At 42.1% G+C, this 14501-nt stretch overlaps 1 protein-coding gene across 2 annotated transcripts; it reads left to right on the top strand.

The window, feature by feature from the left end:
* The first annotated feature begins 328 nt into the window (after positions 1-328).
* Positions 329-13912, top strand: ABCG8 (ATP binding cassette subfamily G member 8). 2 transcript variants are annotated; one of them, XM_074864844.1, is made up of 13 exons: positions 329-400; positions 1789-1887; positions 2642-2798; positions 4745-4983; positions 5403-5535; positions 7216-7485; positions 9373-9538; positions 9628-9720; positions 10603-10802; positions 10930-11006; positions 12364-12631; positions 13152-13279; positions 13775-13912. In XM_074864844.1, exons 1-13 carry the CDS (start codon positions 329-331, stop codon positions 13910-13912), a joined length of 2040 nt encoding a protein of 679 aa, XP_074720945.1. The 2 variants fall into 2 exon arrangements, with proteins under 2 accessions (XP_074720945.1, XP_074720944.1); XM_074864843.1 differs by having other exon boundaries at positions 1783-1887.
* The last annotated feature ends 589 nt before the right edge of the window (positions 13913-14501 follow it).

The following is a 14501-nucleotide window of genomic DNA, read 5'->3' as shown; positions in this document are numbered from 1 at the left end:
ACTGCCCCCGGAGCTCGCCACCTGGGGAAGCACCTGAAAGAAAATAGAGGGGCTCTCAGTTCTTTCTTTTTCCTGAAAACAACTGGCAGGCAATTAGCTGAAGCCACTATCTGATGTACCTTTAGCCCGAGCTGTCCCAGAGGAGGGGAATATTTCCCTGTCCATGGGATCATGCCAGCTGCAGAGACGCAGTGTGCCAGAAGAAATGGTGCTGTGGTGAAAGTGCCTGGAAAGGCCTGAGCTCAAAACCAAGAGGAGAAGGATTTCCACAGCTTTCAAAGAGCCAACAGTCAAACTACCACAGGGAGTGAGACCTTCCACCACCAACATGAAGGAAACCACTGAAAATGTCTCTCTGGACAGTGCCAGCTGGAGCCAGGTGGCATGCAAGGGCTTGCCGGTGAGTGAGACCTACGGGGAGGGACCTGACGGGTTCAGCCATCCCGCAGCTATGGCGCTTGCTAGGGTGCTGGGAGAGGAGGGCGGCCAGCCTGCCGACTGGGCTTTCCCTGGCAGAGCGCCCTTACCTCCTCCAGCGCTGGAACAGGGAGCAGAAAGCTCCTCACCCCCACAGGAGCACACTGGGGATGAAGCCGGTGCCATGCAAGCTGCACTCAGGTGCCACGGTGGTGGAGCTGAGGGAGGGGATCTTCAGATACACAGATGGAGCAGAAAGTCCCTGAGCATGGCCTGGACTAGCTTTCCCAGGACATGCCTTCAGGCTGTAAAACCAGCTCCCCACATTTGCTGGGGACCACCTGCTTATTTTAAAACTTAGTTCAACGTAAGCAAGAACAGAGAGTGCTTTGGCAGCAGGGGAAGCTTGGAGGGCTTTAATGTGGCTTTTCAGGCTGCTTGGTATCACGTTGCTTTCTGCTGCATATCTAGACTGAAAAGACTAATTAGCCTCATTTGCTGCGAGGGTAGGACAGGCACACAAAGACTGTGGTCACCATCTGCCAAAGATACCACAGGCATGGATAGGGTCTGCTACACAGGGAACAGGTACATTTGCCTTGGCTAGGATATGAGTCTGACTCGTAGGAAAGGCACAAGGCTGTGGGAGAGATATCACTGTCTGGAGTAAAAACTACAGGCATGCACACAGAATTAAACCCAAAGCCAGACATCTGCCTCAGCAAAGACTTCTTAATTGTGGCTATATGCAAAAGGTTAATGAAGCCAAGTAGAGACTCTTTATTTTAACTGATATCTCAGAACACTAAGTTCCAGTTGACAAACTGAATTTAAAAAACAAGAGGAGAAAAGGAGACTGTACTTGTGGTTGCACACCTACTTGCTTGTAAAGCCTCCAAGTTAACGAGTCCCTGTGAAATTCAATAACAAACATATTTCCAGTGAACCTTAATTTTTAGCTGCCATAACTTATGAATTGCAATATGCACCATTTCGATCCAGTAGACTAACATTGCTGAAGCAGTATGTTTTTTCCTCAAAACCAAAAATAGAGTCCAATCTCTATAGCGGCTTGACATCTATCTCCATTTTGAAAGTGAACCTATTTAAACTGGAAGCAAATAGAAGACCGTAACACAGCATGTTTGGCCCTCATACATGCCACCAGAACAAAGTACGTTTCACACTGATTAACAGATAACCCACTTCAACCATTCAGACTTTTGCACTACAGTAACTCATCAGCAATACTGTTACATTCCATAAAATATATTTCCCTTTGTGCTTTGCCTTCTCTGAACTCAAATTTTAAGAGCACTTTAGGTATTGTAATTAACTATTGTAATAACCTAAAAACTTTTCCAGACTGAGGCCCAGGATACTATTTTTTGCTCTGAAGAAGATAACAGTTTGTATTTCACATACAGTGGAAAATCAAATGTTCTCGAGGTCAAAGAACTCAACTACCAGGTAAAAGTTGTAATTTATATACTTCCTTCTAGCAGGGAGCATATCCAGCAATGCCTATTTCTATATGAAAGCCATTTTAAAAGCCAAAGTTGAAGTTCACAACACAAAGTTCACAGGACTGTTGCACGGTCAAATACACAGAAGTTCTGTGAGCAGAATCATGCCTGCAATATTGACAGCAGTCTAAACCCTCCATTGTAAATAGATCTCGTAAAGCTAGGGGGTAAGACAGGAAAAGAGGTCTGTTTCTAGGCTCTGTTTATTCTCATTCTTGAGACAAATTATTCCTCTGAGGGCTGGGGTAGAGGGACCTTCTGTCCAGCTAGGGATGGTGGGAGCCCTTGCTGACAAGAATGAGTATGCAGGAGACAAAGAGAGAAGGATTAACAAGGAGGATTTCAGGGAACCAGTGGAATTTTTCATTGCTCTTTGTGCCACCATGGCATCTGAAGTAGATTTCACAATTTTCAGTTTTGTGTAATTTCAAATTATATTCAAAATTTTAAGCATTTAAAATTTACAATAGCAATAAACGTTACCAAAATAACAGAGGACAGAGATAGCATTAGTTATCAACAGAATAAGAAGCAAAGCATGAAAAGCATACTTGGCTATAAAAGAACTTTCTTCCATGTATTTCTGAAGATTAACAATACTATTGTAATATATTGTCTGTTTGTAACATCATAACATTGAAGGTATTTATCGCTAGTTTATTGTTTGAATTGAAGGGAGTTGTTTCTTTCTTTGTTAGGTTAACATGGCATCCCAGATTCCCTGGTATGAAAACCTCGCGCAGATGAAAATGCCCTGGACCTGGAAATCAGATCCCCGTTCTTATGTGTCAATAATCCAGAATCTGAATTTAAAAGTTCAGAGTGGTCAGATGCTAGCTATCATAGGAAGCACTGGTAAGAGCAACCAATTTTCAAGATTTGACCAACTCTCAGATAAAGCGTACCCAGCCAAGAGCAATACTTTTGAATGGCAAAATCTGGTTGAGAAACAACTACTGGAAATGTGTCACTTCAATACATTCTTTACAATGTATGAGGAAACAAAGAATGATACTGGGGGGAAAAAAAAGTTTAAAATTTCTTTTCAAAACTGATTTAGTTATGACTTGTATACATTTGCTATTTGTTTCCTGAGGTGTAGTGGGATATTGTTATCACTGCGGCCTGCAGTCCCAGCTCTGCTGGACCTGAATCAGCTTCATGGCTCAAATTCAAAACAAGCCAATTGCAGACCTTGCCCAATAACACAGCAGGCAAATGAGGCCAGACCCTGTAAGAAAGATCAGTGGCAACTTGCATAGCCATAAGCAGGAATTCCCTTCAGACCGACACAGTTTCAACAGGATAAAATATCTCATTTGGATTAATTAAGAGAAACTTTCAGAGAAAAGACAGTTCCTCTTCTGTTCAGCTTTAAAATGAGTCTCTGCTTTCTTACATTTTTTTTTTCCCCTTCTTTTTCTGGTGGGACTGGTTTAATCTTCTCCAGGGTGAGGCTGAGTAATGGAGAGATGGCCTTTACCCCATGTGGTTAGATGAGTCCAAGCTCATTTAGGGGGATAAGAAGTAGACACATGACCTGTTAAACTGAAGTAAAAAGTACCCATACTTTGGAGGTAAAAACCCCCATGCTGTGACTCCACTAGACTCTTACATCAGGTGAGCTCAGTGATTCAGTGAAGATGCTCTCTCTCAAAGGCAAGGCTTATTTGCCAAATAAAGTTTTAACTTTATTTCTACAAAAGAGGTTTTTCTCCCCCATTGCCACGGGAATTTTTTCTTAGCATATATCCTTAATGTAATTGGAATTGTACCTTAGAGATTCTCCTGATAATAAAAGGAAAAGCTTGTGATGAAGTAACATATTGAGTTATAGATATAGCACCTTTGTAAGGTAACGTACACTGAGCACAAACCCCTTTCAGCAAACTAGTCAAACTATTTTTAAAAGCTGTTTATCATCTATTTCATCAAATGTCTTAGTAAAATGGATTAAACTGCTGATGGGTTTCACACTGTCAATGGCAATCAATATGTCACTCTTAAATAGAGCAATATGTGGTTTACAGATGGATGGGTTTCTTTTTTAAAATGTATATATTAAGAAACAAGTGTGGAGTTAATCTTTCAAGAGGGAGACTAGAAATAAATGACATCTAATCACAAGAAAGCTCTGTGTGTTTACATACAGTATCATACAGCAAAAAGGAAAAATTAATTTGCTATTTAATTCCAAATCAGGTGTTGTTTTCATTGCTTTACTTTTCTTACCTCTGAGTATGAGCCAGCTTTTCTTAATTATTTAAATGACTTTTTGTCTTATTTAAGTCATAATAATTTTTGTTTCAGTCATGATTAAGATTCTTATTGTCTGCATAATCCTTCAGCACCTTACTCATTCAGCTGTTCCAGCTGCTGTTTCTGAATTTACAGGTCCCTCCACACAGCAAGCTCTTGTGGAACATTTAGGTCCCAGCCCTGCAGCCAGCGCAGGACACCTCCTTTCACCTATGTTTCAAAAGTGAAAGAGAGGTAACGAGAGGACAAAGAGATCTTGCTTCTTGAGTTTATGGAGCCATCCTCAATGCCCAACTACCCAATTCTGCTGAGAAATGACAAAGATGAAAGCCACGTACTCCATTCCAGAGGAGATTTCCTGAACATGAGCTTATAGTCAGGATTTTCTTTCAAGATCATTCTGACTCTGTGGCTTTGGAAAAGCTTCAGGAAGGGTTGGGGAAAAGATGTTAAAGAACAGAAACTTCTATCCTCTTTCTGTGACTAAACCACTTTTCAAAATGATCCCTTGAAAATTAATTTTCAATTTTGATTTTTTCTAGCTGGTGGAAAGACATCCTTGCTTGACGTGATAACCTGCCGGGATCATGGAGGCAAAATCAAGTCTGGTCAAATCATGATCAATAACAAACCCAGCACTCCCCAGCTTGTTAAGAAATGCATAGCACATGTGCGGCAGGATGACCGACTGCTCCCCCACCTGACTGTCAGAGAAACACTATTGTTCGTCGCCAAACTGCGCCTTCCAAAGTTTTTTTCAGACTCACAGAGGAAAAAAAGGGTAATTAAGCTGTTGGAAAAAAAATAAAGTTGTCAAAAATGTGTCTGACAGGAATTATCCAAGAAATCCTGTGTGTTTGCAGTCAGAACAGCTAATCTGGCATTTTTTTATGTAGATTATGAATTATAAACCTTTTTCTTCTTTCAAGATAGAAACCAGCAATTGTTCCAAAGCTCATAAAAAAATGACAATCTAGAGAAAGCATTAGAGAGGCTGAAAGAACTACTAAATTGCTGATCGCTGAGTCTTTTTTCATGTTATCTCTAAAATCAAGATTTGTTTTCAAGTGTCTCTTGATTAGATAGCACTGAAACATCTAGATGAATTTTAACCACATTAATCGTATTTTCAGTTTTATCTATGCATGAATGTGCAAATAAACTTTTGCTTTACCTCTGTTACCCTTTGGATCCCCCCAGGTAGAAGACGTTATAGCAGAACTACGCCTGCGTCAGTGTGCAAACACCAGGGTAGGGAACGAGTACCTCCGTGGCGTTTCGGGAGGTGAGAGGCGGAGAGTGAGCATTGGTGTGCAGCTGCTCTGGAACCCGGGTGAGCAAAACCCTGACACCTTCCTGACACCACTGGGGGAAATGGGGCAGTAAATGAAGATAGGAGCTTTCAGGGAAGCCTCATACACACAGTTGCCCCTGGGGCAGCTTGAGGAGTTTATACTCAGGACACGTAACAGGTCCCCACCCTCTGCCAGAGGTTACCTCTCCATGGCAAAGTTAGCCACAGTGTCTGGGTGCTGGTCCATTTGCTTAAATTGAAATCAGTGCTGATCACAGGTAATGCTGTAATGATTACAACAATACTTCCGTAAATGGAGCGTTTCAGCAGCCAACTCACTTCTGTCACCTTTGTCAACGGAAAAGCGGTGACAGAGCCAGGCAGACCCCCCTTGGGAGCCTTCACCCACCGCTCTCTAGACCCACCATCACAGGCTACTGAAAGTTGCCTGCAGTCACTGTCACAGCAGTACTGTGGTTTGTGCATAGCAGTATGAGGTTTGTTTTGTATCTGACCGCATGCCCCAAGTTACTTTGGAAGGCTGCTGGCCAATTATAACATTGAGATTGTTTTCCTTTCCTCCAATCCAGCCTATTTACATGTGCAATGTTAACAGAGAAGGTCACTTTCTTGGCTGTATAGTCAGTTATTGGTGTCTTGCGCAACTCATTGACGTGGCTGGCTCGTGCCGCAGGTGAACTAGAAACTTCCATCATCTTCAGTAGAAGCAAAACATGAAACTAAATTCACAGTTGATTTTGCAGGATTGAATCCCCTATCTGCTCTTAGATATATCAACAGCACAACTAATCTTGGCTGAGCCTCTTGTTAAGCAAAATTTCCCATCAGCTCTTCCACTGGGAAATGGATATGAGAATTTTTTGCTTGTATAAAGTTATACTTTTGTAATTATGGGGCAAGTAGGAGTCTTTTTTTTGTAAAAAGTGATGTTAAGGAATAAATGTTCTGGTACTGAAGTAAAAAAATAATTAGTTCCAGCAAAAATAAGTAACGCTTTCTTTACATTTCCAACATGTGTCATACCCCTCAGCACAGAAACCATGCCTATGTAGACATTGTCGTGCACTAATTGAGGCCATTAAGTTCTATAACAACACAAACGCTGCACAGTAATACAACACTTTCAGGTTTGTAACAACAAATTGCAAAACAAACAAAAAATCCAAACATATGCATGTCTCTTCGTATATATGTGCAAATAGGTGCAACATAGAGCGCCGGTTGGGAGGAGGAGGGGCCATCTAAATTAATACTGTGTATTTACACATGAATAATACAAGAGGTTTAAATATCAAACATTTAGGTTAAAATATTTCAGTAGGCAGTATACAAAACTAGTACTATTGTATTAATATTTGTGTACCTGATATCTGTACAGGCAGTGCAAAACTGCAGGGAAGAATGTAAATTTAAGAAAGAACCTAAATCTGCATCCCAACGAAAAGTAAAAAAAAATCTTGTTTCCAGTGGGAGCAAGATAAGGTTTAAAATAATTTCTCTTGGTCATCATGTTCAGTAAGATAGGGGAAGAAATTGCCATTGTTGAATATTCTGTGATGCTGGTATGAAATATACTGTGCACTTTTTTAAAAAAGGAATATATCAGTGAGATTTCATGCACTAGCACCATTTCACTTAAAACATATTTTTGAAATCAAACATGCTGCTTTCCACATCTAAACTTATTGTCTTTGGCAGGAATACTCATACTGGATGAACCCACATCTGGACTGGACAGTTTTACTGCACATAACCTTGTGATAACATTATCCAGACTGGCCAGAGGAAACAGATTAGTTCTTCTTTCACTTCATCAGCCCCGGTCAGATATCTTCCAACTGTTTGATTTAGTTCTTCTGATGACTTCTGGAGTCACTGTCTATTCTGGAACAGCTAGAGACATGGTCCCATACTTCACAGAACTAGGCTATCCCTGCCCAAGGTACAGCAATCCTGCAGACTTCTATGGTTAGTATCAAACACTGTCATAAAAAAAGGTCACTGGAAGTCATTCGCTTTCCTAAGTATATCAGCTAACATTGATTTTTATTGACCATAACTGTCTTAGAAATGCTTTATAACTGACTCAAATCAATACTGTAGCAAGTTCAGGTTTTAATAAGATCCTTACTTGTCAGTACAGGAAATGTAACAAAAACAAGAGCTATGAACAAAATCAACTTCAAATAATCCTTGTAACCCTGCCAGGTGAGGCAACTCTTCCCCATGTTTAGCACACTCATTCCCATGTTTTAGCTGGTTGAAACTTTTACCCTCACTGAGAAAGACATGGATGAACTGTTCAATTGCTTTCTGTAGCCAGTTCTCTGACTTCTGAATCAAGAAATGTGGGAAGCTAGTTTCCCAGGGCGAGGAATAATACATACCTGGAACAGTAAATGGGGAAGAGGAGTGCTGCCCAACAGAGCACACTGGAAGGGAGAAAAACCAAACCCAGAACAGCAACCCTTTTATTCTTCTTCTCAAAGAAATTTAACTACGTGGTTCCAAATCCATTCCTCTTCTGTTTTTGCAACACGCAAAGGGAGTCTGGCCCTGTTAATCTAATGGCAGCAGTCTCTTACCACAGAGGTTGGTTCAGTTCCAGCCCTGAGGTCTTTGCACTCAAGTTGGCGAGGAAACCTTGTACAGACACCGACTGCAATGCTCTCAGTTGTGCCTATGTGGCAGGCAGTGTCAGCTGGTGTCAGCTGTGCAGAGTTAAACAGAAGTTAACCTCCATGTCAAGCCCTGCAAAAGGACCTTTGGCAGCACCAGGGTTCACAGCGGTCCTTCTCAGCCAAGCACAGCCTCAAGAAAGGCCTGCAGCACCCCCGTATGGGAATGGAGACTATGAGGCAGTCCGGGGGAAACCTGCAGCCACAACCTGTGGTTACAGAGACAAACCCCTGCAACATGGAGGTGGGGAGGGATGAGAAAGGGAGGTCATTTAGCGGTACCTGTAGGAACAGAAAAGAATATGGGCAGCAGGAAAGTGGAAATGGGACAGGATGGTAGAGGATGCCACAGCAAGAAGGAGCACCTGATGCACAGATGCTGGCTGCGTGTCAGATAGAGAGACAGGAGACCATGGCAGAAGCAAAGAGGTAGGGCAGATTGCAGCTCATTTCTGATGAACTCCCGCTGAAGAGTGGCTGAACCAAGATGATCAGCCCAATGTTAGGAGTTATGAAATGTGTAGTGATAGTTTTGTCAAAAAGCATCTGCAAAAGATCAGGTATTGTCACTCTACACTAGAAGGTCACCACTGAAAACTACTATTAAAGGTTTAGATTTAAAAAAATAATTTTGTTAAATAAAAAAATAATGGTAAGTCAACAATTTTTGCTGCTACTATGTTGTCCTTGGATAATATTCTTCTGGGGCTCTCTCAGTATGGGGTGAAGTTTATGGCACCTCTGTAAGATACAAAAGAAGATTATAATTATCATTTTGCACATGGAGAAAAACCATGTGATTTAAGTCAAAGTCACATAACAGATTGTAAGTGACTACATGCCAGGAAGGAAACTGTTTATTCTCAGCACCCCTCTCAAGCCACTATTAAATTTAGAAAAATCTGAAATAGTAGTTTACAATATTATAATAATCAATTATTAAATCTCTCTGTGACTGATTGAATGACTAGATAAGAAACATCTCCCAAGACAAAATACATATTGACAATCTGTTCTTCTCTAATTACCTAAAGTAACTGATAAAGTTTTAACTATTGTAGCTTAATGCACGCACACAGGTCATACTGTCTGTTGACAATGAAATCTCTGATTTTAAATACATCATAAAGTTACGCCACCTGTAGCATATGGACTCATGTCAAATAATATCTTGCAGTTGATTTGACCAGTATCGATAAGCAGACTGCAGAAAAGGAGATGGAAAGCCGAAAAAGAGCAAATACTCTTGCCAACTTGTTCCTAGAGAAAGTCAAAGATTTTGATGATTTCTTATGGAAGGTTACTGAAGGAGACAATGTTGCAACCACATTCAGCAAGCAAAGGTAAAAAAAATAGTGTTTTACAGCAGATCTGGAATAACAGCTACAGCCTGTGTTAATTTCAAATTTTTTTTCTCTTTTCTTTTGGGCAGCTCCCATTTAAATTCAGAAGAGGCTATCAACATGCCTCACCATTCAAGTAATCAGTTACCAGGAGCCTTAAAGCAGTTCACTATATTATTAAGGTAACCTTATCTCCAGCTTAAACAGATGCATATCACGCCCATTTGTATCTTAAAGCAGAAGGAAGAAGCACGAAATGAGAATGAGTGCATGCTGAAAATGCAGAGCTAGCGCTAGGCTTGAGCAAGCCGTAGAGCAGAGGTGTTGCTATACCAGCTCACCCCAGCCTCCCCGAGCAGGACAGCAGCCAGATGTACAGCCCCCCCTTTCTGCCCCTTCCAGAGCTCCTTCCAGACACAGTCACCTCCCACTTACATCGGCGGGAGCCTGCGGCTTTAAGCAGCAGCAGGAGCCTCCAGGCTCAGGAACGTGTGGCCCACATTTGGGTACTGCCATCCTGGTCTCCACGCCGCAGCATGGTGACTCAACCCTCAGCAAGCCCAGGCAGCCACGTGGTAGGCTCAGGCATTGCCATCCTCACACCTCTGCCTCAGGTTTGAAGCCAGGAGGCTTCACTGATTATAGCCAGCATAGATGAGTATCGGAGTTGGGTCTCGTGCTTATGTCCTCAAAAGAAACTATTTTAATTCATGTAGAACATCACTACTAGTATCAGCTGTCATTAGCATACGTTACAGGTCCTTAACAGAGAGACTTCTATAAATGAAGTGATCGCTTCTGCGTCTCCAAAATCTGACTGTTCCACTCCCATTGCCTTCCTTCAAGCTTTCAGCATTTCAGACCTGAAATACTAGGTGGCTACAGACACTCAATCGCTTTGATTAGGTAAAATCCTTTACAGAAACTGACAGCCCAAATCCTGTCCTACTCAAAGTCAGCAAGTTCCACGAATTGATTTTAGCAGAGCGTGTGGGGCAACATATCTGAATATGACCGGCATTAGTAAATACTATACCTTATGGTCAATGTTGCTGTTTTCCTAGTCGTCAAGTCTCCAATGACTTCAGAGACCTTTCAACGTTATTAATCCATGGATTTGAGGCCCTTCTCATGTCATTATTAATTGGATTTTTGTACTATGGCCATGAGAAAACCGGACTCTCAATTCGTGACACAACAGCACTGTTGTACATGATAGGTGCACTAATCCCATTCACAGTGATTTTGGATGTTATTGCCAAATGTAAGTGTCAGTTTTCTTGTAAATGTTATAAGCAATCAAAATCAGAAAATTCCTAAATCAATGAAAAAAATTATACTTACTAATGCAACCCTAGGATGAAATCAACCTGTTTGTTCCAACCCTGCAGGTCATTCGGAAAGAGCTATGCTTTATCATGACTTGGAAGATGGAATGTACTCTGTTAGCCCATACTTCTTTGCTAAGGTAATTGGTCTTGTTGCCAGGAAATACAAGCACCTGGCTTTAACATTAAAAAACACAAACCAACCAAAGCCTTGTCGTATAAATGATCACATTCGTATCAGACTTTGTTCTTTTGCGTCTGCCAGCTAAGGCTACATCGTTCGTGCTTCCTTGGCATGAATGGACTAAACCTCACACTACTTCAGATCTGTTGCTGTAAGTCATGGCTGAGATCCCACCCCAGAAAAGCCAAAGAAGAATCTTTCACTGTGTTGTTTGGCCAAAACTCGAGAAATCTCAAGCGCAAATTTGAGAGTTTAGACAGTTTTACATACATGCATATTTAATTTGCTGAAGCATCTCTGAAAGTTTGATTAGGTGTCTTGATCTGTAAAACAAAATATTCATATTAAATGCTAAAGCAAAGGTAAAACAGAAATGACAAAATGCTAACTGTGACATTGCCAGTAGCTGTTCGGGTCTGTACTGCTCAAACAATGGTATTAAGTGCATAAAGAGACAGAGTTTCTGGAAAGAAATTTAGGACTTTTTAAAAATTACATTCTTTTTCGCAAGGGTTTAGAATAATCCCTTCTTTGTGATGTTGCCACTGTTAGATGAGTTCTGCCTGCCATGGCATCTGTAATTTAGGTTTCCATTTCTGCACAAGATTTTAAATGCTTATTAGTGGTTGCCAGAGAAAAATATTCTTTGCGTTGTGTCACAAAGAGTGCACATTATTCATAGAGAAATCGATGTAATTTGTTACAACCTTAGTACTAGAGGATAGTAGCAGCCCTCTTTGGAAGAAATAATCATAATACTCCGTATACATATCTTTAGATATTTGAGAAAATCCTAAGCGTGTTTTTGTTTTACAACAAGTTGAGTAGTTACTAACTGGACTGACTTTGGGACAAAGCGAGGGACTGACCAACAGCCAAATTTGTCTCAAATTTAATCTCACACTAGGTTCAACCAAATTTGGACAAAACATACAGTTGCAACGAGTCAGTAATAGTATTACTGTTATCAAGTACAGGAGTTCTCAGGGAAAGCGTCTTAAATTCTTAGAAGCTGCCAAAACTGTTACAAAACAAGACATCTAATCTGTAACAAGAATCCTCTCAATTTAACAATTAGTTATAGGAATTGTCACAACTGGAGAAAAAAAATCAGTGAGGATTTCAATTTTTGTTGTGGATTGTTTTTGCATGTCACTGACAACACCTAACAGGGAGGTGATTGCATTCTAAGGGAGTATTTCCTGTAGCTTTTATAAACAGTCTGTAAGTACGTTGAGGTGCATCTCAGGAGGTTTTGCGTTTATCATTCAACTTATTTTTTTCTCCCTCTTCTTTTTTTTATTCCTGAACAGATTTTGGGGGAGCTCCCAGAGCACTGCGCTTTTGTTATAATTTACGGGGTTCCCATCTACTGGCTGGCAAACCTCATTCCTGAACCAGAACATTTCCTGCTGAACTTCCTCTCGGTGTGGCTGGCTGTATACAGCGCCCGCGCCATGGCACTTTGGGTGGCCGCACTGCTGCCGACCTTACAGCTCTCAGCCTTCTTCGGCAATGTCTTCTTCACATCGTTCTACCTGAGTGGTGGTTTTGTGATAAGCCTGGAAAACCTCTGGACAGGTAAGACAAAGCTCCCACCATCCCTCTGAACTGAAACATCAATGGCTTTCATCAGCAACTGGCTGTTGTGAGGCTAAGTGAGACCTGTGCAGGAAAACTCAGCTTTGTTCCTACCTTTGCAGTTATCATCTTGGGTGGTGACTGGATCGTTCATTTTACATCAGTTTCTCCACCTGAAAATGAAGTAGCGATAAGTTTGGTCAGAAGAGCGCTAGTGAAAGGCTCGATTCTTACATCGTTGCTAAATTTTTTCAGTAAAAAGAATTACAGTCAGTAGATGAAGATTGAGCTCCGGTGAGACTTAGTGGGAGTTTGACGGCTGGGGATGTTGATGCACTCCTAACTGTCCATCTCCATGTAACAATATAAAGTATATCTACCATTTTGTAACAATAATAAACTGTTACATGTTTACACCCTCTAATTGTCAAGAAATTGTTGGCAAGTATTTGACAGCAACACAGCAGTTTTTTTATGTATCGATTTCTTTCTTTCTTTCTTTCTGCCATTTTTTCCCCAGTTCCATTTTGGGTTTCTAAGATCTCTTTTCTCAGATGGAATTTCCAAGGCATGATGCAAATCCAGTTCACTGACCTCACATACGAAATGACTGTTGGAAATACTACTTTTCAAATACCAGGGAAACTTGTAAGTCACTGATGAAAATTGTTACAAACATTGGATAAGCAATTAGCAAGTTATTTATACATCTGTCATAATTAAGTAGATGTTGTAGGCCTCAGATTTGGCAAGCGCTAAATCAGTATGTGAAGTCACCTTACAGTTGGTGCATTTTAAATTTGTCCCTCCAAATGTCCCTACAGCAGTCGCTCCTTTTATACCTTTCTTTTTAGTGGAAAAAAGAAAAAAAAACAGAACAGAACAAAGGGCAACTATTTTCTACACAAGCCCCAGCTAGGCGCTTGCTGAAATTGTCATCAGCTGAGCCGTAGCTCCTCAGGGATCCCGCCGCTGCCCTTAGACGTGGCGTGTAACCCACCATCGGCCCACGCGGGAGGTCACGTCCAGCCGGAACCCCGGGGAAGGTGCCGGGGCCAGGGGCGCTCACACGTACAAGGCACCTCACAGACCCACCACGGAGTTTTGTGTCCCTTCCTAATTCTGCGTTACTGGCGGTTACAGGTCACGCAGGCTCTGGACCTGGACTCCCACCCTCTCTACGTCAGCTACCTCGTCCTCGCCGCCATCGTGTGCAGCTTCCTGCTTTTATACTACTTATCGCTGAGGTTCATCAAGCAGAAATCACACCAAGACTGGTAACAAGGAACCGCGCGGAGGAGGCAGCAGCTTACAGCGTCCCTCGCAAGAAACCAGGAAAGCCCAGCCTGGGGCACCCCCGCCGCCGCCCGGGGTGACGCCACGGCAGCGCGGGGGTGACGCCACGGCAGCGCGGGGGTGACGCCAGCGCGGGTGGCCACAGGGTGGCAGCAGAAGCCCAGGAGTCGGGCGGCGAGCGGCGCTCCTCCGCGAACAGGGACTGCGGCCTGGGCTCGGGTCGTGGGGCCGGCTTTTTATTTTTTTTATTTATTGGGGGGGGGGGCGCGGGGTGTTGTTTGTTTGACATACGGTTTTTATAGGCGACGAGACGATCACGACTTGACAACAGCTTGAAATACTGTGAGCTATGGGCCACCGATTTAAAAGTACCCATCCCACCTTGTCAGAGCTGATGTGTGAGTCCATAATGTTTGACCGTACAGTGACCACGTAGTGAACCGGGAGAGCTGTAAGAGAACAGGATCAGCACACAGCAACCCCCGCTTTCTGGGGCATGCAGAACAGTCGGCACTTGTAAGAACAGTGTAGAGGCAAGCAACATAAGGTTTTACTGATGCTTCACGAGAACATG

The sequence above is a fragment of the Strix uralensis genome, chromosome 3 (assembly GCF_047716275.1).
Source record: "Strix uralensis isolate ZFMK-TIS-50842 chromosome 3, bStrUra1, whole genome shotgun sequence".
NCBI lineage: Eukaryota > Metazoa > Chordata > Aves > Strigiformes > Strigidae > Strix > Strix uralensis.
The sequence above is the reverse complement of the archived record's forward strand: the minus strand, read 5'-3'. Positions and strand labels throughout refer to the sequence as shown.